Below are 25399 nucleotides of genomic sequence, written 5' to 3' on the forward strand. Positions count from 1 at the left end.
TCTTTGGTTTTAGAGCTATTCACAGGCCAAAGTGCCAAATTGTCTCACAAATTTTGTCTTATTGTCTCCAACGTCTAAGTTCATTAATAAGAAGGGGGAAAAAAATTAGTCGCTACTAATCACATCAAGTCATACTTTGATTCAAAGGCCACAATGAAGGCTTTCCAGATCGATCATTACAATGGCATAATGCCCTAATTTGATGACACAGTGATCAAGAAACATGTTGCCGCATGGACCTTTGATGCCTTGAATCTCTGAACACAGCATCTCCGAGTGACCACCAGCTTCCAAAATTTGTGGTTATTCCAGAGGTTTTTTTTTTTTCTTTCTGTCAAGACGCATCAAGCGAAGGCGGACGAGTAACGAGAACGGATTCTCGGGCTTGCACCCATGGGGTAAAACATCTATTTATAACATACAGCAGTACTTCACTAACTTAAAATTCAGAAATGGCCAATAAAAACAGAAAAATACTGTACTTAATATTTTCCTGGAGGATGCATTTGGGATTAGCCTTTGAAGTTGTTAATAGTGAAAAATAAAGTGAAACAGACAATGATTTTAGTCAATTCTTTTCTAGAATGAGTGCTTAAAGAGGAGGATGCTATTCATGTGGCACAGCTTATTGCAAGGAATAAACTACAACGGCAACTGTTGGTGTGTCCTTTAGAAAATAATTGACCGAATATATAATTCTAGCTTCTATTATAATTTTAGCCTTTTTACAATATGGTCCTGCATCAAAGACATCATTCATTTTAATGGAGGCGCCATAAAACCGACCATTAAGGCCATAATGGTTGGTGACATTACATAAATGTCTATCCATTTTGGCCCTTAATGCCGATTGTTCTTAGAATACGAGCGGAAGCTGCTGACGCGCCATTAGTGGCGTGACCTCTGACCCGCCTCGTGTGCAGCGGAAAACCTCCCTGTAATGATAAAAAGGAGGTGTCGACGCTTGGTAGCGCAAACACCCAATGGATTTAATACAACACAATTTCCACCTTCATAAATATTCATGCGTTTGCAAAGAAAATTCCCCACTTCATCGCAGAACAATGATCATGGTAGCCTTAATCTAGAAGGAGTAGAACATACAGTATAGTGCAATAGGCCGCCAATGTTTCTATCCTGTACCTTTGTCATCGAAATCATTTTGACAAATAAACCAGGAAAAGTGGGACAGATTTAGCATGATGATGCAAAAACAACCAACTTCCACTTAACTTTGTCGGGGAAGAAAATGGTTTCAATCTGGATAAAAGTATGAATACAGAAATATATGTTCTATATTTTTCTACTGGCAGTGTAACCCCTCCACCTCGCAGAGTCATCATGGAACTTCCTGTCCGTTCATAATCGTCAATAAACCAGAAGGTAGATAAATATTAAATAATAAATATTGGGACAAACAAACTCAGTGTTTGTTTGTCCCAATATTTATTATGGCGCTCATTTTTTCACTTTTATTAACAGTTTAACCCTAGCAGAGGTATGTAGACTAATTCAGCAGCTGCGTTGTTGACGTTAGACCTCGCAAATAGCCTGCTTGCCTTTTAAGCTTAAATTACACGTATTAATGGCCGGGGCAATTAGGCCATCCTAAGTAGGCTTTTGGCAGTGCTTGTTGCCAAGGGAAACCAGCGTTAGCATCGCCGCCTGTTGTGTGCGTCTTTGCCGATATAAAAAAGGAAGACGTGTGCAGCACCAGATCAGAATGTTCTCTTCGGTCATCAAAAGACACATTTGTTTTTGCCTCAACCATCTCAAAAGCACTTCTAAATCCTTGTGACATTTAACGGTGCACTAATGTACACCACTCACAAAGGGAGAAAACCAGCATCCTTTACTTCTGTCTTTTATGTTAAATTTCAAAGACTAAACTATGCTTAATTTTTCCTTATATGATGATTTTTTTTTTTGTTGTTGTCATAAACTACATTGGGCCCTGCGCCTCCTCATGCTCCCTAACCCTTCCGAAAGTTGAATAAAGTCGGTACGTTTCTTACAAACAGCGGTTGTAAAACAAAATGTCAGAGTATGAGAGATAAAAAAGATTTTGACTTAAAAAAAATAAAAATACAAATTTGAAAGACTTTGTATTTTTAGGTTGGCCGGAAAATGCAAGCAGTGTTGCCCCTCCACAGGCTTCCAAAAGTCGGGTAAAGTCGGTAAGTCTCGTCTGGGAGATGTTTAAAAACAACAACAACAACAAAACTCCAATTATCACTTGGATGTAACTATTGGTTTATTTTGATAAAATACATATAAAACTGATACAATAAATGATATTCCAAATGTGGACTTTAAATTAGAAAAGCTATCACAAACTGTCTATATCTGGATATGACGTGACGTGGTACAGAACGCGTAAGAAACGTCACTCCATTGTCACCAAACAATAGAAATACAGCAAGTCCGTACATCTCTTTTCATTATGTATAAGTGTAAACATGACATATTCATAACTTATTCCCTAAGACGTGAGAGGCATGCTACAAATAAAATGTTGATTTTGAACATAAAGGGCACAGGAGAAAGTATCATTGTACAGTGCGTTTGTGCTAGTATAATAACAGTACATAGCCTTTTTTTTATAATTACCGACAAGACACTCGTTCATTGTAAATGCATCAAACACTTGTATGGCTTTGTGTTAAAATATACATAGATCTTCAATTTTTTTCCCCACTTTTAACCTGGAAAAGTCACTGTACAATAAACACTTGTTAGCTGTTGCTAATTGCAGTGTTCTGCCAGTTGATGATAAGTTCTCTTGTTTTCAAAGAAAAAAGTGAAAGAATATATTTGTGAAGCTAGCGAGCTAGCGCCTTGCTCCATAAGAGGGAGCCGTAAAAGATTTGCGCACAAGTCGAGTGAAACTTATATTATTTGAGGACAAAGACAAAAACGTGAATATAACATTACCACTGTTAGCATACCATCCCGGACCAGAATAGTAGATGTACTAATTGTTTTCTTCAATAGTTTATTTTTTAGCTGTTAGACTGATGACATACGATTTGTATTTTATGAATCATGACACGTTAAATCTCGTCCATATTAAAACATCCATCGGTAATTCACTGTACTGTACTTATAAATTATGTACTGTTTTATTGTATGTAGATTGTAGAGTTGTTCAGTTGTATGTTGAACCTACGCACAGAACCATCACTTCGCTTTTTAGTTTGACCGTGATTGTAGACTGAGAAATTAAATTAAGGCAGGGATAGTCACATGTGGGATGTACAAGTTGTAAATAACAATAATTATGATGTACTCGATACTCATTAATCTATCTGTACATACTGTATGTCTGCTACATGTATCTGCTACATTCTTTCATCTAATAGTCTGATCTGCTTGTGTTATGACTGATGCATGCTCTGAGCTATTGACCCAGCCCTTGTCCGTTCGGTTGACTGTTAGAGATCCATATCTGTAACGCTTAGCCTCACTAGGGTCGCGGGCGTGCTGGAGCCTATCCCAGCTATCTTCGGGCGAGAGGCAGGGTACACCCCGAACTGGTCGCCAGCCAATCGTAGGGCACATATAAACAAACAACCATTCGCACTCACATTCACACCTACGAGGAATTTAGAGTCTTCAGTGTACCTACCATGCATGTTTTTGCGATGTGGGAGGAAACCGGAGTACCCGAAGAAAACCCACGCAGGCATGGCGAGAACACGCAAACTCCACATAGCCGAGTCCGGATTTGAACCCGGGTTCTCAGAACTGTGAGGTGGACGTTCTAACTATATATATATATACATATATTTATATATATATATATATATATATATATATATATATAGCGAGAGAGAGAGAGAGTGTATATTTTATATTTTACCTGAGCTTTTATGGCTCAGAGCATTTTGGCCCATACACCTAGTGCGATTTCAGAGTAAAACGTTAAGAGTGGGAAAATAAGGTGTCTGTAAAATCAGGATGGGATCTTTGAAAGATGTTTCGTTAAAGTAAAAGCCAGAAAGTTGATAGAAGTACCTTTCTGAGATGGATTCATGCGCTTACAACCTGCTATCAACTTCATGTATTCTTATTGGCGTTAGGTCACGGCGTCTGCGGAGGTTTTGGTGACGGACAAGACGCTTGACTCTCGAAGCTTGCCCTCTTTCCAGGCCACTAAAAGATACAAAAACAACAAAAAAATGCATTGACTTTTGTTGTCTGACTAGACGGGCTGCAGTAGAAAATTAACAGAAAAGTAGATCCATAACTGGATATCTGTTGGCTGTTTTATTCTCCAAATACATTATATATACCATAATCATTCTGAAAACTTTCTGCCGAAACAGCAGGGCTTTTATCAAAAGTGCCACATCAGTCAATGTCCCGTGGCTCTGAAAGGCATCCATTGTGCACCCTTGTAAATAGCTTTTTTAAAAAGAAAAGAAAGGCTACCTCTCCCAGGGCGTGCCAGTGGGTGATGGGCTTCCGTGGGTAAGCCAACATTTCGTTCCAGTGATCCCGTCCAAGGCCTTCCGCATCTGGCCCGGTGCGACAGACTCCGATCACCTCGTTGTGTCCGACCCTGTCAGCGAGATGGAGTCGCCCGTTTTGTTAGCGATACCTCAGAGACTTGCAGCTTAGCATGGTGATTTTGTGGACATATGCTCACCGATCGTAATCCATCACCATGATGGAGAGGCTGACCTGTTCCACGTTTTCCGGGGGAATGTCAAAAATGATGGCCTCGTTGTACACGGGGTTGAGCGTGCTCTTCTTGGTGGTGGTTTTCCGCTTCTTAAGCCTGCGTCCGTCACAGATCAAGTGGACTTTAACGTATGGATCTGGAAGACAAAGTGGTCACGATGTGTTTTAGGTGACCAGTCTGTTCAAATAACCATCCATCCATCCATTTTCTATACTGCTATTTCTTACTTAGGGCCATGGGTGAACCGGAACCTGTCCCAGCTGACTTTGGGTGCGAGAGGCAGGGCTGGCTGCCAGCTTATCACAGGGCACATTCACACACCCATTCACACCTCTGGACAATTCAGAGTCTTCAATGAACTTAACATGCATGTTTTTGGAATGCGGGATGAAGTAGGAGTACCCGGATTCAAAGTCAACACTAGAAGGCTGGAGCCAAGATTCAAACCCCGGACCTCAGAACTATTGAAACAGATGGGCTAACCACTACGACACGGTGGTGACTGTTTGGATGACACTTGTACAAAAATCTGTCACTCCTTGTCCATCCCATTCAGATAACCTTAAATGGCCTTACTTTTAGCAGTGGTAGAACCACGTTGCTTTGGGATTTACATCCTGTAGATCTGATTTTGTTTTTGTTTTTTTTACTACATAGTGGGGCTTTTAAGAATAACTTTAAAGCTTTATCATTGAAACTACGGCTGATGTCTTGTATTTGAGCCCTGTTCCCAATTAGGTAATTAATGAGTTCCTGGCGCCTTCCTGTGTCATTCTCCTTGTTGCTACTATTAAGTGGCCACCTGCTGTCGAGTCGGATTTGTGGTCCTGTGAATGCTTTTTGATGTGTGGGCGTACCTGAAGAGCCTGTGATGTCCATAGCTTTGAGGTTGCGGCATTTGATGACCGTCAGAGTCATCCTCCCTGCTGTGGGGAGGTAGCACAGCGAGTACATGATCTCCCCCAAGTCAACGGTCTCCTGGGTTGAGAGAATGATGACTTTGTTCATGTTATCGTTATAAAATGTGTGATTGTAGCAGGTTGACAGGGTAGACGTGGTGAGATAACTTTTCAAACTCGGAGAGCCAAAGTTGTTGTGAGTTGAAAAAAAAGCTGTTGTCATTCAGCTATTTGGTCGACGTGGCCTTCATGTACTACAGTCTTAGCTTAGTGAAATAGAAAAGGCTTTGAAAGAGCAAAAACAAATGCAAGACTTCAAACTGGAGACATTTAACAATATTGACTAAGTCATAATGTACTGTATTTGCCAAATAACCTGGCCACTGCAAATAAGACCAAGGCATTTATTTATTAGCACTTTCTAATGTTTAAAAATACTAACGGAGATTTTCTAAAAAGCTTACGTTCCAGTCTTTTGGCGGAATTGTTAGCCATGTCTGGCCAAGTACTCTTTATGTGTTAGTTCTTATTTAAATAATAGAACGTGTTGGTGTTATGATAGTCATCTGTTGCTATAATTACGCTCGAGTACCCAAGAGTTTCTGGAAACGTGGGTGTTATTGGATTTATGTAATTTCAATTGCCACTTTTGGATTACGCCTGCCTCTCAGATTATGTGTTCCACTTCACTTTCCAGCTAAAAAAAAGGTTTTATTCACTGGCCAGGGTAGACGCTAACTCACCGTGGTTGCGGCATAAATGTCCTTCCACACCACTGCCTCACGAGAAAGGTCAGAGAGCTCAAAGAGATTGTCCACCACCACCTCGCCGATCATGTCATGGCTGGTGAACCGGTCGAAGTCGTAGACGCTCAAGTGCAGCTTGCGGTTGCAGAGCTCGTCGTACACCACAGGGAAGCAAAAGGTCTCGTCGAACATGGGGTTCAGGTTTTTGCGGTGGACCCGCGTCTGGAACTTCTTCTTCCTCTCTGGCAGCAGGTAGATCTTCACGTAGGGATCCGAGGTCCCTGTGAAGTCTTTAGCAGGCAGGTCGAAGCCTTTGAGGATCCTCACCACCAGCGCCTGCTCCTCGTAGTCGTAACGCAAGGAAAAGCTGAGCTTTCCGCAAGTATCGGCGGGTTCTCTGGCCTCGCCATCCGAGTCCACAGACTTCTGCTTGTAGAGTTCTGGTTTAATTCTCCCGATGCTTGCCGTGGACGACTGTCGGAAAGGCACCATGTCCATACTGAAGTCGAAGCTGTTGACGTTCATCTGACGGGGAAGGTGGCGCCGGAATGAATTGTGCCTGTGGAAAAAGGTGGCTGTGAGGTAATTTGGGTATATGGTCCCTCATCTTGTCCTTAATGCCCATGATGAGGTGAAATTAGAATGTTCTAAACCAGCCTCCAACCTTCATCGTTGCAAATGAAATTGCCCTCATTGTCATTCTCCCTTAAAAACAAGCTCAGGTCATTGCCACTTGTTACAAATCCAATGAAACAAATTATTCCTTAGCCTCAAAGTAGTGTTGACGTTCAGATTTATGCTTACACACAAAAGCACCTAAAAGCCTTGAATCTGCCAGCAGCTCACCACATTTGCCTTGCCAATCTTGTCACCAAGCAACTGGCCCGCCTTCTTTGTCATGCTTGCATAACTGCGATGTTCCCTCACCTGTTATGGCTGAAATTTGACCAAGTCATCTCTAAATACTATGACAATTCCGAATCTAACTGCAAGACCAGCCAAAACAAATGAGGAGGCGTATGTCATTAAAAACAACTTCTGTTCGCATGAATAAATAAAAGTAAGGCCTTATAACGAAGTTTACTTAAAAAGTAAATACTCGTTGGAATCTTTAATCTCTTCATTCATTAATGACAGGAGTTCAAGTCATCGGGAGTTCAGCTGTATTGAATTAGTAATCCTAAGCGAGTGGGTGTTGTGAGGGTCCACACAGTTGCCTGCCGCATCATATCCTTGGGCAGCCCACGGCAATGCTAATTGTGGACGCTGGCCTTGAAATGCCGTCCTGGAAAACAAAGGCAAAACGCAGGGTGATTGTTTAATTACCGGGGTTGCTATGGCAACTGGGTTCACACGCACAGCTGATAGTAGGGTTCCAAGCCTGCATGACACAACGCATGAGCCTGGAGGAGTTTTTTTTTTTTTTTTTTTACAGTGAGACACACAATTCCCACAAGAGAATGTAGAGGTCAGGGTGACACTGCGTTAAAAGAGACAAACCGGCCCGCAGATGCTGGCCACGTCAACATGACCCGACTGCACAGTGTTGGCATCGGTGAGTGTGTGACTGGGGGCTACCTGGAGGACGATGTCGGCTCAGTGGTCTGCCTCTGGATCTTGGCCTGATGGCTCAATTTCTCCCTCAGGGTGGTCTGCACCTCCGCTGGGATGTCTGGTGACGTCTGGCTGATCTTCATGGCCGCCTCCAGAAGTTTGACTGAGCTCCGGCCGTTTACCTTCGCCTCGGGCGAGTGCTTCTTCTTTTCTTCTCCCACCACCGGCCCTGCCTTATCGGGCAAAGGTGGTGAGTTGTGGGGAGGCGCTTCTGGAAAGGCGACGCGATGCCCCACATTTCCTCCGTGCGCTGTCAGTGCCTTGCTCCTCCAGAGAGGCCAGCACAGCTTCCAAAGGACAAATAGGGACACCACCAGCAAGGCGAGGACGCAGAAGCCCACAACTACAGCTAGGAGGCTGATTGAGATATCTGCAGAGAAGACAATCATGATGTGAAGAAGACACAGTGAGAAGGGCAAAGCGATGATAAGGTGGTCAGAAAAAAAAATCTGAATCCTGGCAAGGATATGCTCACACAGCTGTTGCGGCTTCACGCATTCAGATGATTAGATAAGTTGCAATGTCAGCCCCAACCTGTGGGACGGCGAAAATTGCCTTCAGCACAAAAGGTGCATGGCCAGTGAGTCTCTGATGTTAAACGTCACACTCTGGTTGTGGCGTTACACCTCTTATGCTACGTTGGAAGGTGGTAAACTTGAAGGTTGACCTCAACCCCCCGTCCCGCATCGTTACCTTACACAAAGGACAGCAAGCCATAAAAAGCTGGCTTTGTTAAAATGGCTGAAGTCGTCCGTCTTGTTCACTGAACACTGGTGCTCGTTTTTAAGGGTTTCAGTGTTTAGAAAAGTACTTGAAGGCTCAACATGGGCACCAAATGTTATCTCCTACTAGTTCAAGCCCCTCAATGGCTGGACTTTGGTTACCTGTTGATTTACATCACAGGTGTCAAACTCAAGGTCTAGGGTCCAGAGCTGGCCCACCACATCATTTTATGTGGTCCGCGAAAGCAAATGATGTTCATCAACTTACATGATTCTTGCTCACATCTGTATCAAATTGTCATATGTAATAAATAATGTTAAAAATAGATTTTTTTTTAGTGATCCCCTTTTTTACAGTAACTGAACAAACTATTACCCTTTATTTCTGATTTCAAAACCTGTTATCCATAAATTTGTTGTGTATGTGCAATAAAATGAGGCGATTAACTATTTTTACGGTTTCACAGTCATAAAAGCCCTCCGAGGGAAACCTTAACTACAGTGTGGCCTGTGACAAAAATGACTTTAACGCCCCTGATAGATGAACAGCTTTTACGGTGCATATAGTATCAGGATGGCCCTGTGAGATACACCAAGTTGGTCGTAAACCATGAATTATATAGTTAGTTTAAAGGCAACGGTTGCAGCCAAACATGCCCAGAAACCCCTTTTTTTTTTGCCACCTGTTGCTACAAGGTTTTGTTGATTGCTGCAGCAGACAGAAGTTTAATTGAGATGATTTATTATTCTGTGGGCACCACAGTATATGAGCGTTTGGTTATGAGCGGTTGGGCCTCACACTTCTGAGGTATCTGGGCTGTTCTTTCTGTGTGGGGTTTCTGCAGATGCTCTGACTTCCTTCCAGGTTCCAAAAACATGCATGTTAACTTCATTGAATACTAAATTGTCCTACTAAATTGTCCATAGGTGTGAGTTCGAATAGTTGTTTATTTCCACGAGTCCTGACATTGACTGGTGACCAGTCCAGGGGCTTCCCCGCTTCTCTTGTCCAAAGTCAACTGGTATAGGCTCCAGAGGACAAAAAAGATGGATGGGTATTAATCTGTATCATTAACATTGCGATTGATGAGGAATGGGATCTGAAGAATTCCGTTTGGATTGTCTCCAGCTTGACTAGGATGACCATGAACATGTGATAGATGAATAGAGGGGGATTTCGCCTATTGTTTTATTCATATGCATGCAGTGAAGTTTGTTGAAAAAACAAAAAAGGTAATGACGTCAGTTGCATTTACCTGCATGTCCTTTACCTGGTATGTTGCTGCTCTCCAAGGGGAAAATATCCGTGCATTTCTCCCGATCGACGTGTCCGGTGAGGCAAAGGTCCGTAACAATCTCCAGAGCCCTTTGGCACAACGTGACGCCGTCCCCGCTCCGGACACTCATGTCTCTCTGGTTAAGCCATTGCATGCCGGAGGAGGATATGGAGGAGCTGGGGTGGCGGGGGTTCATCTGGAACGCCGGTCACAGGGCGGCCTGGCGGCAAAGACGTGTGGTGGCCGCGTCAGCATCCACGCTCACAACAGCAGCGGTGATGGTGGTGATGTGAGTGAGTGCAACAGGCGGCGCGCAGTGCAGGCAGCCTCCATACGCGTCCTTGTTGAGTCCGAGATAGTGAGACGGACCTGTTGCGCGACTAGAGTGCATCCCCCACCTTCCCTGGGACCATCCCTCCTCCCAGAGGACAGACCACCTGTAGCACAAAGAGATGTGATCATAATTATTGGAGCACATTTCAACAAGAGCTTCTACTGAAGGGGGGGGAGGGTGTTTTCCCATAACATTTTCACCTTCTCATGTGAGTAAGATGGGCAAAACATTAGGGACTGCTCTCAGTTTGATGCAGTGGATGACTACAACCTTGAAATGAATACCTCCGTTAAAACTGACCATTATTCATATTTCGTATCAGCAGAATTTTGCACCGGCTCGCAGATCAGCGTTTCCCAACCTTAGTTGGCACATACGTTACATTGCACCACCAAACAAAAATGTTACAAAGAGTAGAAATGCTGAAACTATGATGATTTTGTCTCAATTTACGAACAGATTTACTTACATGGAAAGTTTGAATTGTAACTGGTGAAAGGTAACTATAATTCGTCGAAAACCCATCAATCCAACAAGGTGGAGACATTTCTGTCTGTTTTTGCGTGTGAATGGATTAATAGCAAATATATGGAATCGTGACTTTTTAATCAGATTTTATACCTTCATGACTAAAATGATCGCTTATGATGATGATGATGACAGTGATGATGAAGCATATTTTTGGCATATTATTACTGCTTTAAATAGCAGATGGGCCACAGAAATCAAGAGTTTTTGCAAATTGGATAGGCTAATCAAGCATGCTTATGAATCGTAAGGACTTATTTTGTTGTATTTTAGATATTTTTTATCATTTTTATCACACATCCCTCACCCGCCCTTTACCCCTCTGGGAGTGTTTAATTTCATCTTAAATCCTGACCTGAAATCTCCTGACTCGAGCCACACAGGTGTCTCCTTGACGACAGTACACACGGGGAATTGTTCTGCGTCTGTCCGAGCGAGCACCCCTGCCGTTAATTCTTCCCCTGAGAGGGGGAACGAGAGAGAGCATAGAGAGATAGAGGAAAAAAAACATGTCTGCCGGCGTGCAGCTATCAGAAAATCAGCTGATAAGCAATAAAACCATTGTACCTTTTACAAGGATGATTAAAACAAAGTTGGTTGTCTACCTGGGCCGGGTCAAACTATTTTCCCTCCATGTGAAAGGTTCTTGTGGGTTGTCTCTAATCCTCTCCAAATTTGCTAATTACTTCTTCACCCTGAGTCATTTTAAATGTAATCATAATTACACACGGTTGCGGGAGATTTGGCGCCCCGTGTTACCATGGTTACGGTAATTAATACCACTCGCAACCTCTCGACTTTCTGTCAGAAAAGGACACATTAATTACAAACAGGAGAGAGTGTACCCTCTAATGAGCTTTGTTAGTGTCTATGAAGGACTAAAAAAAGGCAAAAAGAATATAGATAAAAAATGAGAAAGCCTACAAAGTGGCAAAAAGATACATTTAGTTAACAAGAGGTTAAAAAAAGGCTAAAAAGGGGCTAGGAAGTGACTACAAATGGCTAAAAGAGGCTAAGAAGAGCAAAAAAGTGACTACAAACACTAAATAGAGGCTAAAGTACCTCAAAATGCAGAAAAAAAAGATTTTAAAAAATAGCCGAAAGGAGGTTAAAAGCAACTAAAGATTCTAAGAAGCGTAAGAATATGCTAAAAAGGGACTAGAAAGAATCTTGAGGCATAAAAACACTAGGAAACATAAAAAGTTGTTAAAAAGTGACACAAAATTGTCAAGCAGCTGTTCAGAAGTGGATATACCGCTAAACGTTAAAAAAAGACAAAAAGATCATTTCTCTTGAGGATGAATAAAGTACCTATCTACGTATCTCTATCTAAAAAACAGAAAAGGTTAAGTATCGATTTGTGGTAGTGGCAAAATATCAAAAGACAACAGGAAATTTGAAGATGGCAGCGAGAACGCAGATTTTGTGGATTTTTTCTTGCAAGACGCGTACTGTACTGAAGTCGCTGCAAGTGACACTGAGCAAACATGTTCCTACAGCTGACTTTAGTTTTTTTCTTCATGGACGCATTGCACAACAAGAAAAAAAATCATCATAAATGTTTGGCCGGCAGCTTGCTGTTTGCAAAATGACTGGCATAATTGTTTATTTTGGAAACATTTGAACACGTCGTCTGCTTTCCTGGCAGATCACAGCTGGGTCTTTGTCATTGTTAGCAGCGTGATGGTTTAGTGTTTGCTTGAATGGACCCACAGGAATTGCTCACCAAATGTATTTATTAGTGGTCTGCTGCTAAAAAGAGGTTAAAAGTGTCGCGTGTTCAGCGCACGTGATTAATGAGCTGGTTGATCTATAAGCGTGTAGCTGCAGTGTTGATTAAGAAGTCGTTGTCCTTTGGAAACCGCCCTCATCTTCCTTTGAAACCGAGACACGGTTGAATTGTCGATTGCTCGTCAGTCAAGACTTTTTGTTCTAAACACGGTGGGATGCAGAACCTCCGTGTTGCTTTTTTGAAAAATCTGTTGTCATGGCAACCGGTCGCCGCTGAATAGAACCTGGGTGGCACCGTAGACACTCGCCACTAGTTGGCGAGCTATTAAATGTAACTTCCAGCACACAAACCTGCGCTAATATTGTTTTTTTGAGCAAATTGGCGATGATGTGTTAATCAACTAAATATGGATTAAAGTACAAACATTTGCAGGAATAATAGCTAAAGCGAAAGTATCAGTGGCTATGAGGCTGAAAGCGGCTAAAAGGATAGAAGAAAACCGTTTTTGACAATCTGTCCATTGTCATAACTGATGCCCAATTTAGACATTAAGAAAGCAGCAGTAAAACAAATATTTCAAAAAGACGCTACAAGCTGTTTATTGCCACTCCCAGTTAATGTTTACTGTCAAACTTGGCATAAAACAAAGAGAATTACATGCATATTTAAAACAAAGCACACAACTTTGCCTTTCGAATGTCTGCAAGCTTAATGCTAACACACGGGCTAACCAATAGTATTGATAGCAGCTATCATGCTACAACCCTTTAAGGAACGGATATTTGAGCACTAACGGTGTACACAACACATGCAGACAGAATATTACAATAACCACAGGCATATATTCTTTATCCTATGTGAAAAAAACGACTAATATTACTGAAGCTTACTGAGTCAGTTGTGCAACTCTTCTTTGTGTTTCCCTGTCTTTATTATACTGCCCCTGGTGGTCAATACATGCACACCAGAGGGAGCACAATGTGAGGCTAAATTGGATTTATGGCATTTCCATTCATTTTATTGGTGGAAATATGATTTGAGATATGAATGTTTTGAGTTACAAGTGTGATCACGGAACAAATTAATTGTAACTCAAGGTACCACTTGTAGCAGGCACTATAAAATTGAATTGGCCTCACAAACAATGAAATGAGTAAAAAAAATATATATAAAAATTGATGATGCACTATGGCTACTTGTCCTTTGAATTAGCGACGTCCCAAAATCAATGGATGCAGTAATGGCCGAAGAGGCAAAGAGAAGCCAATTTATTTCTCTTAGGAACCCCTTCGAGTCGGCGGACTGTTGCAACTTTATTCGTGTCCCGAGGTTGACGACGCACAATTCTCAGCTGCGAACACCCAAACAAACACAGCTGGAAAGTTTTCTTCTTCATTAAAAATCATGAATATTGATTCCTGGGTAAGACTTTCCTTTGTGGCCGTGTCTTTTTTATTTATAAAAAAATGGGTTTGGGCTTGTTACATAATAGCACGGTTTGTGTTGCGTAACACCTGTGGAGCATCACATGCTGGGATTGACATGCATGATGGGAAATGGTTCTCACACCCCGTCGGATGATGTTGGCGGCCGAGCCGTGAGACTTCAAAGCTACCTTCAGTAAAAAAAAAGAATAATAATTCTTGCCTGGACCTCCTTAACCCTTGGGAAAACCTGTGGACAAGGAGAATGCGCCCTTCAGGACACTCAAGGTCACCGTACAGGAAATTCAAAACACAGTTGATAAACAAGAAAAAATATACAATAAAATATCTAAAATTGCAGCAGAATCAAGTGAGAACAATCACAGTAAATAGGCCTGTCTTCGAACAACTTTGGCTATTTTGTCTCACATTGGGCCCAAAATAAACAGCGCTCTTGATTTTTTTCCATCACAAAAATCCCAGAGGCATCATTTTGAGAAAAATAATCCTCAAAAAGAATAGGATTCTTGATTGGCCATATAAACAACACTCTTGGAGAGTTTATGAAGATAAGATAAGGTGAAAATAGTGTCCAATAGAGAGAACTTGTACAGGAGAAAACCAAGTACTGGAGGAATTTTTGCCAGATACCGTTCCAAATCAATAGGTTTCTTGCTTTCCCTCATGTTCTTGTCTTCCTCAGATGTTTTTGTGAAGGCCGCAAACATTGACAGGTTGTGTGATGGATTCCACGGAGGCGTCAATGAGTGCTTTAATCATGATTCCGCACATACAATTAGCCGACAGTCGATCCCCCCCCCGTAAGTGGTTTAGGTGATATCCCGCCCCTGCAAAAGCAATCTGTTGAGCCTCGTCACTGTCCACCGACTGATCGCGAGGCATCACAATTGCAATTATGTTCATATTGAGCGCGATCACGTTACCAGCTCCTCCAAAACGGGAGACTCCTGGGGGTTACGTACTTTCAACACTTGATGGTGAGTGGAAGAGGTGGCAGAGCCCTGCAACTTTTACAAGTCATTAGAGATGGGCACATTGGTCCTTGACAATGTTATCATTCAAAACAGGTTTTTGTTTTATTTCTATTCATACCAAGCAAACTGTTTTGTTTTTTTCAATTGTAACTTGACTTAACTTAGACCACAGAAGTAATAGAAATCCATATTTTTTTTCATTGCAGATAATGTGAAAATAAGTACTTCCTCTTGATTACCGTTCAAAGGTTTGGGGTCACCCAGACAATATCATGTTTTTCATTAAAACACACTGTATTTTTTATATTGTGCTCATTTTTGCAAAGCATTTTTTTTTTTTTACCACATTAAAGTTCTTTTAAAGTAAAAATAAATGTCTTTTAAATTAGACACACCAGAGAAGAGTTGTTTGTATCAACCCTGCCACATTTGAATGATTGCAAAAATTGCAGTGTTTAAAATGAGGCTTCAAAATGGTGAAAAATTCATTAATCCCTAAAATTGATTAATGCACCGGCCCTACATGTAATGAAGGACTTCATTACGTCTGCGGAGGGTCTCAGGATTGCGACGATTAAAAACCACGTTTGTTTCCTCACAGTCGTCGTGTTATTTGGTTTGAATGAGGGATTAAAGCCACCTTTTATCATGTCAACAACATGCTGTTATTGTATCTTATCGGTGCCTGTAATCCAGAGAATATTGTCTGTTGTTGCCATGGCAACCGCCCCTGGATCAACTTCTTTATTGCTCAGTAATAACGGTGGACCGGCCTTGCTTATGTTGTACAAGCGCTGATCTAATATGACTCTTAGAGGAAGTCGTTGATGGGGAAAAGATGGAAAATAAATCAGAGAATATCTGATGGTAGATTGTAAAAATGCTCAGGAGAATACACAATGAATGCATATTTTGCAAGTCATACAAAGCAATGTAAATTGCCCAAAAATACTTCTCCATACTGAATCATATGCATATGGAAGAAAACAACTTTGGTAAAGCTGTCCACAGTCGTGACTGTGGCCCAACTTTGGCATCAAGCATACATACATACCAAAGGAGACATTTTCTGTAGCGGGCACTATGCATCATAATGGACGAATGTTTAGCGAGTCAAACAAGCCAGTGCCACATTTTGTTACAATTCAAATGAAATACAGACACAACATGCGCCAGAGTTTGTACGTATTTGTTTGCGGATGGCAGGGAAAAAGGTCAAGGTTGTAACTAGTCAATGTTTGTCTTGCATCCACGGAAACACATCCGATGACGCAAAGGTCAGATCTTGTCGAGATGGAGCAGAGTTTTCAGGAGGCTTTTATCCCAGATAACTTGCAAAGTTCTTGAAGGGTTTTGTTTCATGTGAACTTTATATGATTTGATTTCATTTGATTACAGGGAAGCTGAAGCCAGCTGACTGGAGGTGGAGGGCAGTCAACACCCCGGACGGGTCGGCAGACAATCTCATAGGTAAAAGAGCAGTATGCCTATGGGGGTTTTCATAATGGCACCTTTTTTTTTAATCATTATTATTTCTGTATTTGTGGGACATTTTTTTGTTTGGTAACCTGCTGTGAGATTTTTCTAATGTAAAATGTGTCCCTTCGCTCAATATAAATGGGGAAACACTGCTTTAGTTGGACTCTAGTTCTTTCTGCAGTTCATTTGGACAGGTGTAAACAAAGCAAACCAACTATGGTGCTCACAGTCAACAGGTTCGAGAGCTCCTGCAAGAGGTGGTCTTGACCTCAACAGTGTGAACGCCAACCAGAGGGCAAACGGACATTTTTCACAACCCTATCAATCGATTCAGACCGGAGAGGGCGAACCCCAGGTGAGAAACCACCAATATCGGGCAAAACTGTGTGGCGGAATTGCTGTTACATCCAACGCAAGAGAGCGGCATTGACTTGTTTCCCCCCCCCCGAGTCAAAAGGTTTGCTGTCAAGCAACACGGTCCGCCTGGGAGCGGGTAATTAGTCTCGTTGGAGTCCCAACTCACTTAGGCTTTCTCCGGCGTTCCTCTCGTCACACTGCACATTTGTGCCATCAGTACAATCTTACGGGTCACGTTCTGCCAAACCCTCCTTGCCCCAGTCGTGTGAATCAATGCCTGGGAAAACCCTCAGACTTTTTTTGCTGCTCCAACTTCTCTGATAGCTCATAAGAGACCGACAATCAAAAAAAAAAAAAAAAAAAAGCTTCCTCCTAGGATTTCTAGTATGGAATAGTCTCACTTGAGTGCAGTACCAGGATGTCTGTAGATCTTCAGATTACAGTTTTTAATCATTAAGGCCTTTATCATCATTAAAAGTGACACTTGATCCTTTAATCTCAAATTCATAGTGTCGATGTTAAAAATGCCACGGTCACAAGGTTATGTGGAAAAATTGATATTTTAGTCAAACGGGAATCAAAATGAGTGTTACATTGGCAGTCATTCGGTTGTGTCGTTCTTATGTTTTTAGTTGTGCAAAATTGCTTTGAAAAATGAAAATGTTCACCAGCAACTTCATAGAGAAACGCCTCTTGCTTAGTTTAGACAAGTTGCTCTCCAACAGCAACTAGCCTCGGAGGAGCTAACAAGTACAACTTCCTTGGTCGTAAGTGACTCTTTTTTTCTCTTGTAGGGCTGGGCATTTTTAAGAACCTCACGATTTGATTCGATTTCGATTCTTTAGGGTGTAATTCGATTCGATATTAATTGAAATGTTCCGATATCGATTAAGTAAGTACAAATACGCAAATAATTACGGTCATAGTACATTTTTACAATTTAGAATTTTTGATGCCATGTAAACATGTGTCATATGTGACATCCAATTTTTTTCAAGTGCAGGTCAACTTAAATACGGTGGGGTTTAAAGTTACACACAGAATAACAATAAATGAAAACATTTCAATAAAAAAAATAATTGCTTTCTTAAGTAACTCAATACAAAGACATTAATCAATCAAATTGTTGGTAGCACTGGACCATGCATGATGTAGTCTTGCATAATTGGCATACTGATTAAATAAAATTAAAGATTGAGAGTGAATCAATTTATATCTGTAAAATATTTCATGTTTGTCTGCTACAAGCAGTGGCTGACTAAACAGGTCATTTCTTTTCTATAATTTTAAAAGATGTAATGGAAACATGATCCAATAAATGCAAAGCATAACAACATGCATGCATATGTTTAATGTATTTTTTTAAAAATATTTCCATAATTGCTGTAATTAACGGAACAGACGTGTGTGACGTCCGAGGATGGGTTAAGGAAAGAAAACAAGAAGTGTGATTTGAATATAAAATGCTTATTTGTTAACAAACGAGCAGAATTGATTTGATTATGAGTAACAATCAATGGAATTGCTTTCAAAACATGGGGGCGGGGGCGCCCCGGCTCCGGTTCGCTCCCATAATAGTCTTTTCACGGCGTACTTCTAAACTCAGAAGGTCGTGACTTCTGTACGTAGGCTTTGCCCAACATGGATACACCACAAATAGCACCTGCCATCGATACAATCTGAAATAGCAATGCCTCTTATACCAGAAGATTGACTCCCAAAATTAACTATCAATACGTTTGATACTTCCGCCATTTGAGGGACTGTATTTACAGTATGGTATCAGAATGGAAATCCCCTACTTCTTTGGCATTTGCGATGGTGTGAGCACATTGGTGTCAGGTTTATAAAATGTAGGAGAAGGGTGAATCAAGGGGAAATATCATCGCCCTCTTGACTAGACAAAAAACACCTATTGTCATTCCACAGACACCTTTAAAGTTCAGCCATTTTCTAATTATCAGAGACATGCAGAGAAGAGATGACATCTTTTTTTCCCGGTTCAGACCCCTACTTGAGTTTGCCCATCATCATCTGGCTCATCATGTGTGCGCACTCCACCAACTGTGTGCTTTATGACTTCTATACTTCCATGCATGCAATTAACATTTGACCCCAATCACATAATGCCTTCCTGGAACAATTTATTATCGCCAAAGCTACTTCACTAGCAATTAAACACTGAGTAGAAATGGCGGCAGTTGTGTTATAGAGGGAAAATAACCTTGCCTGTTTGCTAACAATGGCCACGGCGTTAGCTGCGGGTCAGCGGTGGGACTCATTAGTCGCTTACGAATCGCCAATGTCGCAGTGACACCTTGATTCGTGCGATCACTGGCTCCGCAGTTGGATTTGGGAAAGTATATAAATGGATAGAAAAGAGGGCAGCACAAAGCGCCGGATTTACCAGTCCAACTGGAAGGAGCAAATGGAGAGGATACAGCAAATCTTTTTGTAATGCGGTGCAAAGGAAGGCTACATTCCTTTTCCCATTTTTTTCGCGAGGCTATGCGACTACTCTCTTAAGTGGCGACCCATATCCCGAGACTTTCGGCCATTCTCTTGCTCAGTTACAAAAAAAAGATACATTGGGTTTTTCCTTCTTTAAATATCTAACAATAGATATGTTCAACTGTGACTGAGTAATGCTAACATGTAGCCACCTAGCATTGTGACATACCATAGAAAGTCAGAGGTTGACGCAACTTCTAGCAAAGATTCTCTGGCTTTGGTCTACTAGATTTGCCAGATTTAGAGCCTGATAATGTCAAAATGACTTTATTCTGACGTCTTTTATGCGTCGACCCATATCCTGAGGTTTTTGGGCCCTTTGCTACACAGTTATGACAAATATGTAGTGGTTTCTTGACTTCTTTGAACATTCAACACAAGCTACATTAATCTTTTGGGGACTTTAAAATCTCAGTGTTAAAACTTAAGACACCGAGCGTGACATACCAAATAACGGCAGGACTGTGGAATTTAAACCCTAGTTGACACACACGTTTCTTCTCCTAAATGTTGCTACAGAGTTACCTGATAATGTAATGACGTTTTTGGTATAGCCACCTAGCAATGTGACACAATTAATGTGAAAGGATTTGGCGGAACTTTTGCCTGAAGTCAGCTGGGATAGGCTCCAGCGCCCCGCGAGCAGAACCAGGATAAGCGGTGTTAAAACCGGATGGAAACGGATTTGGCGGAAATGATGCAGAACCACCAAATGAGAAATGAACTGCAGCACTGTGAGCATCCTCGGTGGCATCCCGCCCAACAGTCCGCATACATTACTCCCTTGGATGGATGATAGACGACACGATGCCGCCGACAATGTGGGAGAGAGGCGGCAAGCACGGCGTCTTTTTCAAGCTAATGGACTATATTGGGGCGACGCGGAAACGAGCAGCGCATTATTCTTCACGCTCGCATGAATCAATGCTCATTCTACTGCCATCCAATAGCGCGACGCAAATTAGACCTGTGAAGTAAATGGAGGGTTAGGCGTAAAAAAAGCTGTCCCTTTTTTAATAACAGTGGGTTTCTTTTGTCATTGAAATGCTCTCACTTTGGTTTTTTTTCGCAACTTTGAGTTCTTGATACTTGTATTTCCTGTAATTAAAGCCACATTTCCACCTGAAGATACAGCAACTATTAGTTCTTAATGGTTCCAATCAGATATGTTCAGCACTATAAACCCCACCCCAAAGGTTCCAGGACCTCTCGAAAGTATTACCCCCCTAGCAGGGTCTTCTCGCTTACATGATTTCTAGCAAATAAAGTCAATAAATAATTTTCAAACCATTTCAGTAAAATTGGCACACCTGATGATGTCTCACGGCACAGTGATTGGGAATCACTGCCTTTACGTACGAAAGAGACACAAAGTTCCACGCCATTTCGATCATATCCTGATTGCTTTTCCTGGTCGTCTAAACAGTATCTGCCGACCCTCCCGCTGGCTGGCTGTCACTTTAAATCAATTCTGTTTTGCAGCAATCTCTTGTTTTACTCCCTGTCGCAGCTAGCTGCGGCGAGGCGCTTATGTAACGCCAACACATAATGTACCCTCATCTCTCAACAGTCACAAATTTTGAACCTTTTCGCTGGATTTCTCCCCACAAAGCAGTTCCTCCTCATATGTCGGTTATTTATTTGTATTCATTTCAGGGCAGTGTTAAGTCACGTCTTCTAACACATGCAAATGTTTCACATGACCCAATAATACACCTCAGAGGCGCAAGCTGTCCTTTTTCCCAACAAGGACCTGTTTGCCTCTCAAGCACCGTGCGTCCGCCGCACTTGGAGGGCGCTAACGCTGTTGACCTTTACGTCGGCAGGAGGCGCACTAAGCTAACTGGTAGGGGAGCGGGCGTCGCGTTTCATCGTAAAGGTTTTAGCGGCGAGAGTTGCAATGAAGCGCAAACATCAGCACGAGAACGGGGCCGCTAGATTGCACAAGGCATGTTGTTCTTCGGTGCTGTGTTCAGTAGTTTCAGATTAATATTCAGTGATAGACACGCCTACCACATTTAATTTTGGTAAGTGAATTTTGCTTCTGGGACTGAATTTTTAAAACATTATATCGGGCCAAGAATCTCTTCAAAAGACCCCACAATTGTCCACTTCAGAGCAAAATGGCAGACTTCCTGTGTCTTTTCTTTAGGCATGGCATCTAGCCTTTTTGGGGGGTCTACTTGTGATAAACACACCAAATTTCATGTTGTGAAACTGGATTCGGACTCCATTTAAGAAAACATTTTTACTGTTTATCTTGTTTTCCCCCAGAGATGTCCTTCCAGTATGCCGCATGCAACGAAGATCCTCAAATGAATCAATTTAGCTCACAGTTTACGCTTCAGCGCCATTGCAACACTCAAGATGCTTCACTGCTGCCTTTGAGTTGTGAAGAACTGGATTCCTGCATCGAGATAAACAACAAGAAGATGTTATTATTCCTGGACCGCAGCAATAACTCAATCATGGTCCCGCTTGGCTGTCAGCAAATGTTATTGCTTTCAAGCCTCACATTGGTGCTCTCCTCCAAGTTTTGAGGCCCCGTTTCAGCAGGTGGCAATGTGTCTTGCCTCCAGGAGGCACTCTGTCTCTGCACTGAATGAAGTTTTCTGAGCAGAACGATAGTGAGGTGCAACAGTACTGCCTTATGTGAAATCTGTGGCTTTGTATAGACACAGTCAGAATGGCATTTCAAGTAGTTTTTTCGGCCAAAGACCGCAAGCCAATTAATCAGCATTTCAATTCTATTGATTTTGATTGACTTTAAGCTGGGGTTTTTTCTGTCTCAATTGATGTAGAAGTGATACCATTCTGACCGCATTTTACTGTTCTACAACATTTTCTTTTTATTAAATCATATATGTTAGCCTAAAATGAAAAGGGAAAAAAACCAGGAACCCTGTTTGATATTATTTTAAATATAACAAACGTTCTTGTGTACGCGTCCAAAATATCATCCGTGCTCGCTCGCCGAGTAAACGAATCTTTTATCTCGGCAGCCAAGTGAAAGCCTGCCAGCGTAAACAAAAGGCCCGCGCCGGAACCACCATGCACCAACATGTTTGTGCGACTTCTCGTTAAATACGACGCTCCACTAAACAGCGCGACTGAAAAGCCTTGTTTGAGGCTTTTTGTACCAGAATTATCAGCAAAGGTGTGTGGGTGTTTGTTTCGTGTCTTGTTCATCCAACCGCGATGTGTGTTTATCATTCCGGACGACGTTGTATGGTACGACGTTTCATGCCTGTCCACCTGGCACGTCAAGAAGACGACTTTTGAGTTGCCAGGAATTAGTTAGTCACAGTGATTAAGCAGACATCGTATTTGTAAATAGACAAGAGCAAGTATGGAATGAATGACTGGATTGATACATGGATGGATGGACTGGATAGACTGATACAAGATACTGATCTTGTCAAGGATGGATGTGGAAGTAGACTAATCGCTGCACTGTTAAGTTTGTTAGATGGCTGTTTGGACTGTTGGATGAACTTGGAGTCCGATTGATGCCTGGACGCAGTGAATGATGAATTCGTATGTAGATAGACATGGTTAGATGTAGTTGGGGATGAAATTAGAGCTAGACTAATGGCTGGACTGAAGGAATGTTGGATGGATTTGTAGCCAGACTAATGGCTGGACCGAGTGAAAGATGAACTTGGAGAGAGACTAGTGTCTGGATCTTGTGAAAGATGGATGTGGAGGAAGACTAATTGCTGGACTCCTTGCTTGTTAGATGGCTGTTTAAACTGTTGGACGAACTTAAAGACAAATTGATGCCTGGATGCAGTGAAGCCTGGTTGAGAGGGTTGTTGTAAAAGATGAACATAGAGACAGACTAATGGCTGGACATAGTAAGGAGACAAACCGGACTGGTAGCCTGTTGGACTGATGCGGTGTGGGATGGATGTTTGGACTGTTGGATGAAGTTGGAGCTAGACTTATGGCTACACATAGTGAAGGATGAACTGTCGAATGGATGTTTGGAATATTGGATGATCGAGACAGACTAATGGCAGGACACAGCGTTGGATGGTCAGGACAGACTAATGGGTGAAGCGTGAGGACGCAAGGAAGCGAAATTCTTTTTAGCGGCATTCTCTCAGAGAACAGCAATGGACGGGTTGGTCCAGCACGTTGTCATTAGCTCGCTCAGAACAAGGAGAAAATGAGGGGTTGTCATGAGGAGTAGGAGAGGCGGTCTTTGTTACTATTTTCGACGTGCGTCCTTCCAACTCAGAGCACAAAAAAGTCAAATGAAGTGACGGCCAGTTGTGTCTGGTGTTCATGTCTAAATTAGCTGTCATGTGTGATTAGTCATCACGTTTCAACCTCTTCATCGCCTTGGTATTTGGAGATGCAAAGTCAAACAATTGTTTGAACACACAGTATATTATGAACATGCTTGTCTTTTTAATTAATTGTCTGCCGGTCACACCACAAATAGCAACGTTTCAGTGTGTATTAAAGGGACAGGATGCAAGAAGTGCATTATTATTATTATTGCTGTTGTTGTTGTCATTGTCATTGTTAAAGATTTTAATGTATTGTATGTACAGTATGTGTATGCAACACGCTGTATAACATGCCAATTTTCCAAGAGGGCTCTTCCCACATAAACCCTCACACTCGTGAAAGATCCCCTCCCGTGCCCCTAATTATCGCAATAATAATATTAATAAATACATTGAAGTACAATTGATATAAGAATACAAATGATAATAATTTAGTAACTAATCATCTTAGTAATGATGATCATATATAATTGAAAACATATAATGTATTGTACTTATGAACCATCGAGGGAAAATAATAACAGTAATGATAATAACTATAATAATACAAACGTGCTAATGAATATTATTGATGCTATATAATAACAGAAACATGGCAATAATAATACTAGTAAAGATATTAAATATTATATAACATATAATAATAAAAAAATACTAATATAACATGATTAAGTAAAACAACAACAACAGTGTAAAATAGTTTTTCAACTCCCAGACTTGAACAACGGGAATTCACAGCAAGTATCAAAATAATTTGATTAATGAATATATAACATATATATTGGGGCCTCAGTAGTTTATATGTGTACGTTGGCTTTCGAGCCAGAGGACACAAGTTCAAGTCCCGCTGTGGACAAAAATGTCAAGATGGCAACTAGTTGTAAGAGAGATGCTAATCTCCTTGGAAAGCCGCAGTGGAGGTGCCCTTGAGCAAGGCACCATCCTCATATGCCGCTCCCCTTGCATACATTCACGTGTGTGATTTCATTCTGTGTGGTGTGCAACACCAAATATATACAGCAGAGTGTAAGTTCGATTTCCCCTCGGGGGATTTCACGAGTTCCAAAAATTCAATTCCTTGCTGTCTGCACAGGTACTTCCAAGCAACAAGGTTGCCATGGCCACTGCATGATGAGGTAACAACGCTACAGATGAGCTTGTTGCAAAATTAAACGTTTGAATCCCAGAGCATATTTGGTCGGAGTGGTGACCGCTGTTTTACCGCTGTTATCGTGTATATTACACGTACGCTCCAGTACCGTGATATAAAACAAGCAGTATGTGATTCTCTGTAGTGTGTTTTTTTTTATGTCCTAAATGAATATTTTGTCACAGTGGCGTCTGTTGTTGTACTAGAGTGGCACCAACTACCCTTGACAAATTCCTTGTGTTTTTGACATACTTGGCTAATAGGTAAGTACGAGTGCAATTCACTATGCAAATAGTACAATATTGTTACTTTGTCCATGTGAGGAATTGCATGTGATGCTTTTAAAAACATAAAAACGCCTATATCGCCCTCTGCTGGTGCGTATGCTGAAAATAGTGTGTTAAATACGGCTTCTTTTAAATAAAAGCCACTCACTCATGTCACGTTGCATTTTAAAGAATATTCTCATCTTTTTTTTTTTTTTACTAAATAATACAATAATCATTAAAAGAAAGACACGTTTCTGCGTGATAGAGAACTAGATTATCTTGAGGCCAATGGCTGTTTCAATTTGAAATACACATAAGCCACATCCTGCTTTGTTTTGAAGGCTCGAGTTCCGGTGTGTTCCTTGCCTTGCAACGTC

General features: G+C 41.5%; 1 protein-coding gene and 1 long non-coding RNA gene across 3 annotated transcripts; one reads left to right on the top strand and one right to left on the bottom strand.

Annotated features, from left to right (window-relative positions):
* The first annotated feature begins 248 nt into the window (after nt 1-248).
* On the top strand, nt 249-25357 carry LOC133471660 (uncharacterized). The gene is made up of 4 exons (XR_009786294.1): nt 249-398; nt 16357-16428; nt 16667-16792; nt 21580-25357. It is a non-coding gene; the product is annotated as an uncharacterized LOC133471660 (long non-coding RNA).
* syt10 (synaptotagmin X) lies at nt 3835-10403 on the bottom strand. 2 transcript variants are annotated; one of them, XM_061761391.1, is made up of 7 exons: nt 9925-10403; nt 7911-8316; nt 6330-6891; nt 5545-5665; nt 4652-4823; nt 4435-4564; nt 3835-4155 (listed from the first exon to the last, which is right to left on the bottom strand). In XM_061761391.1, exons 1-7 carry the CDS (start codon nt 10139-10141, stop codon nt 4084-4086), a joined length of 1680 nt encoding a protein of 559 aa, XP_061617375.1. In that variant the 5' UTR covers nt 10142-10403; the 3' UTR covers nt 3835-4083. The 2 variants fall into 2 exon arrangements, with proteins under 2 accessions (XP_061617375.1, XP_061617376.1); XM_061761392.1 differs by having other exon boundaries at nt 9940-10402.
* Nucleotides 25358-25399: the final 42 nt, after the last annotated feature.

The sequence above is a fragment of the Phyllopteryx taeniolatus genome, chromosome 22 (assembly GCF_024500385.1).
Source record: "Phyllopteryx taeniolatus isolate TA_2022b chromosome 22, UOR_Ptae_1.2, whole genome shotgun sequence".
NCBI lineage: Eukaryota > Metazoa > Chordata > Actinopteri > Syngnathiformes > Syngnathidae > Phyllopteryx > Phyllopteryx taeniolatus.

What these genes read in the sequence shown, in the direction of transcription:
- syt10 (XM_061761391.1), bottom strand. Translation starts at nt 10,141, where the DNA reads ATGAACCCCCGCCACCCCAGCTCCTCCATATCCTCCTCCGGCATGCAA. An exon ending in ACCAGGTAAAGGACATGCAG is followed by an intron (nt 8,317 to 9,924) that starts GTAAATGCAACT and finishes TCTTCTCTGCAG; the next exon opens with ATATCTCAATCAGCCTCCTA. An exon ending in ACATTTATGCCGCAACCACG is followed by an intron (nt 5,666 to 6,329) that starts GTGAGTTAGCGT and finishes CTCTCAACCCAG; the next exon opens with GAGACCGTTGACTTGGGGGA.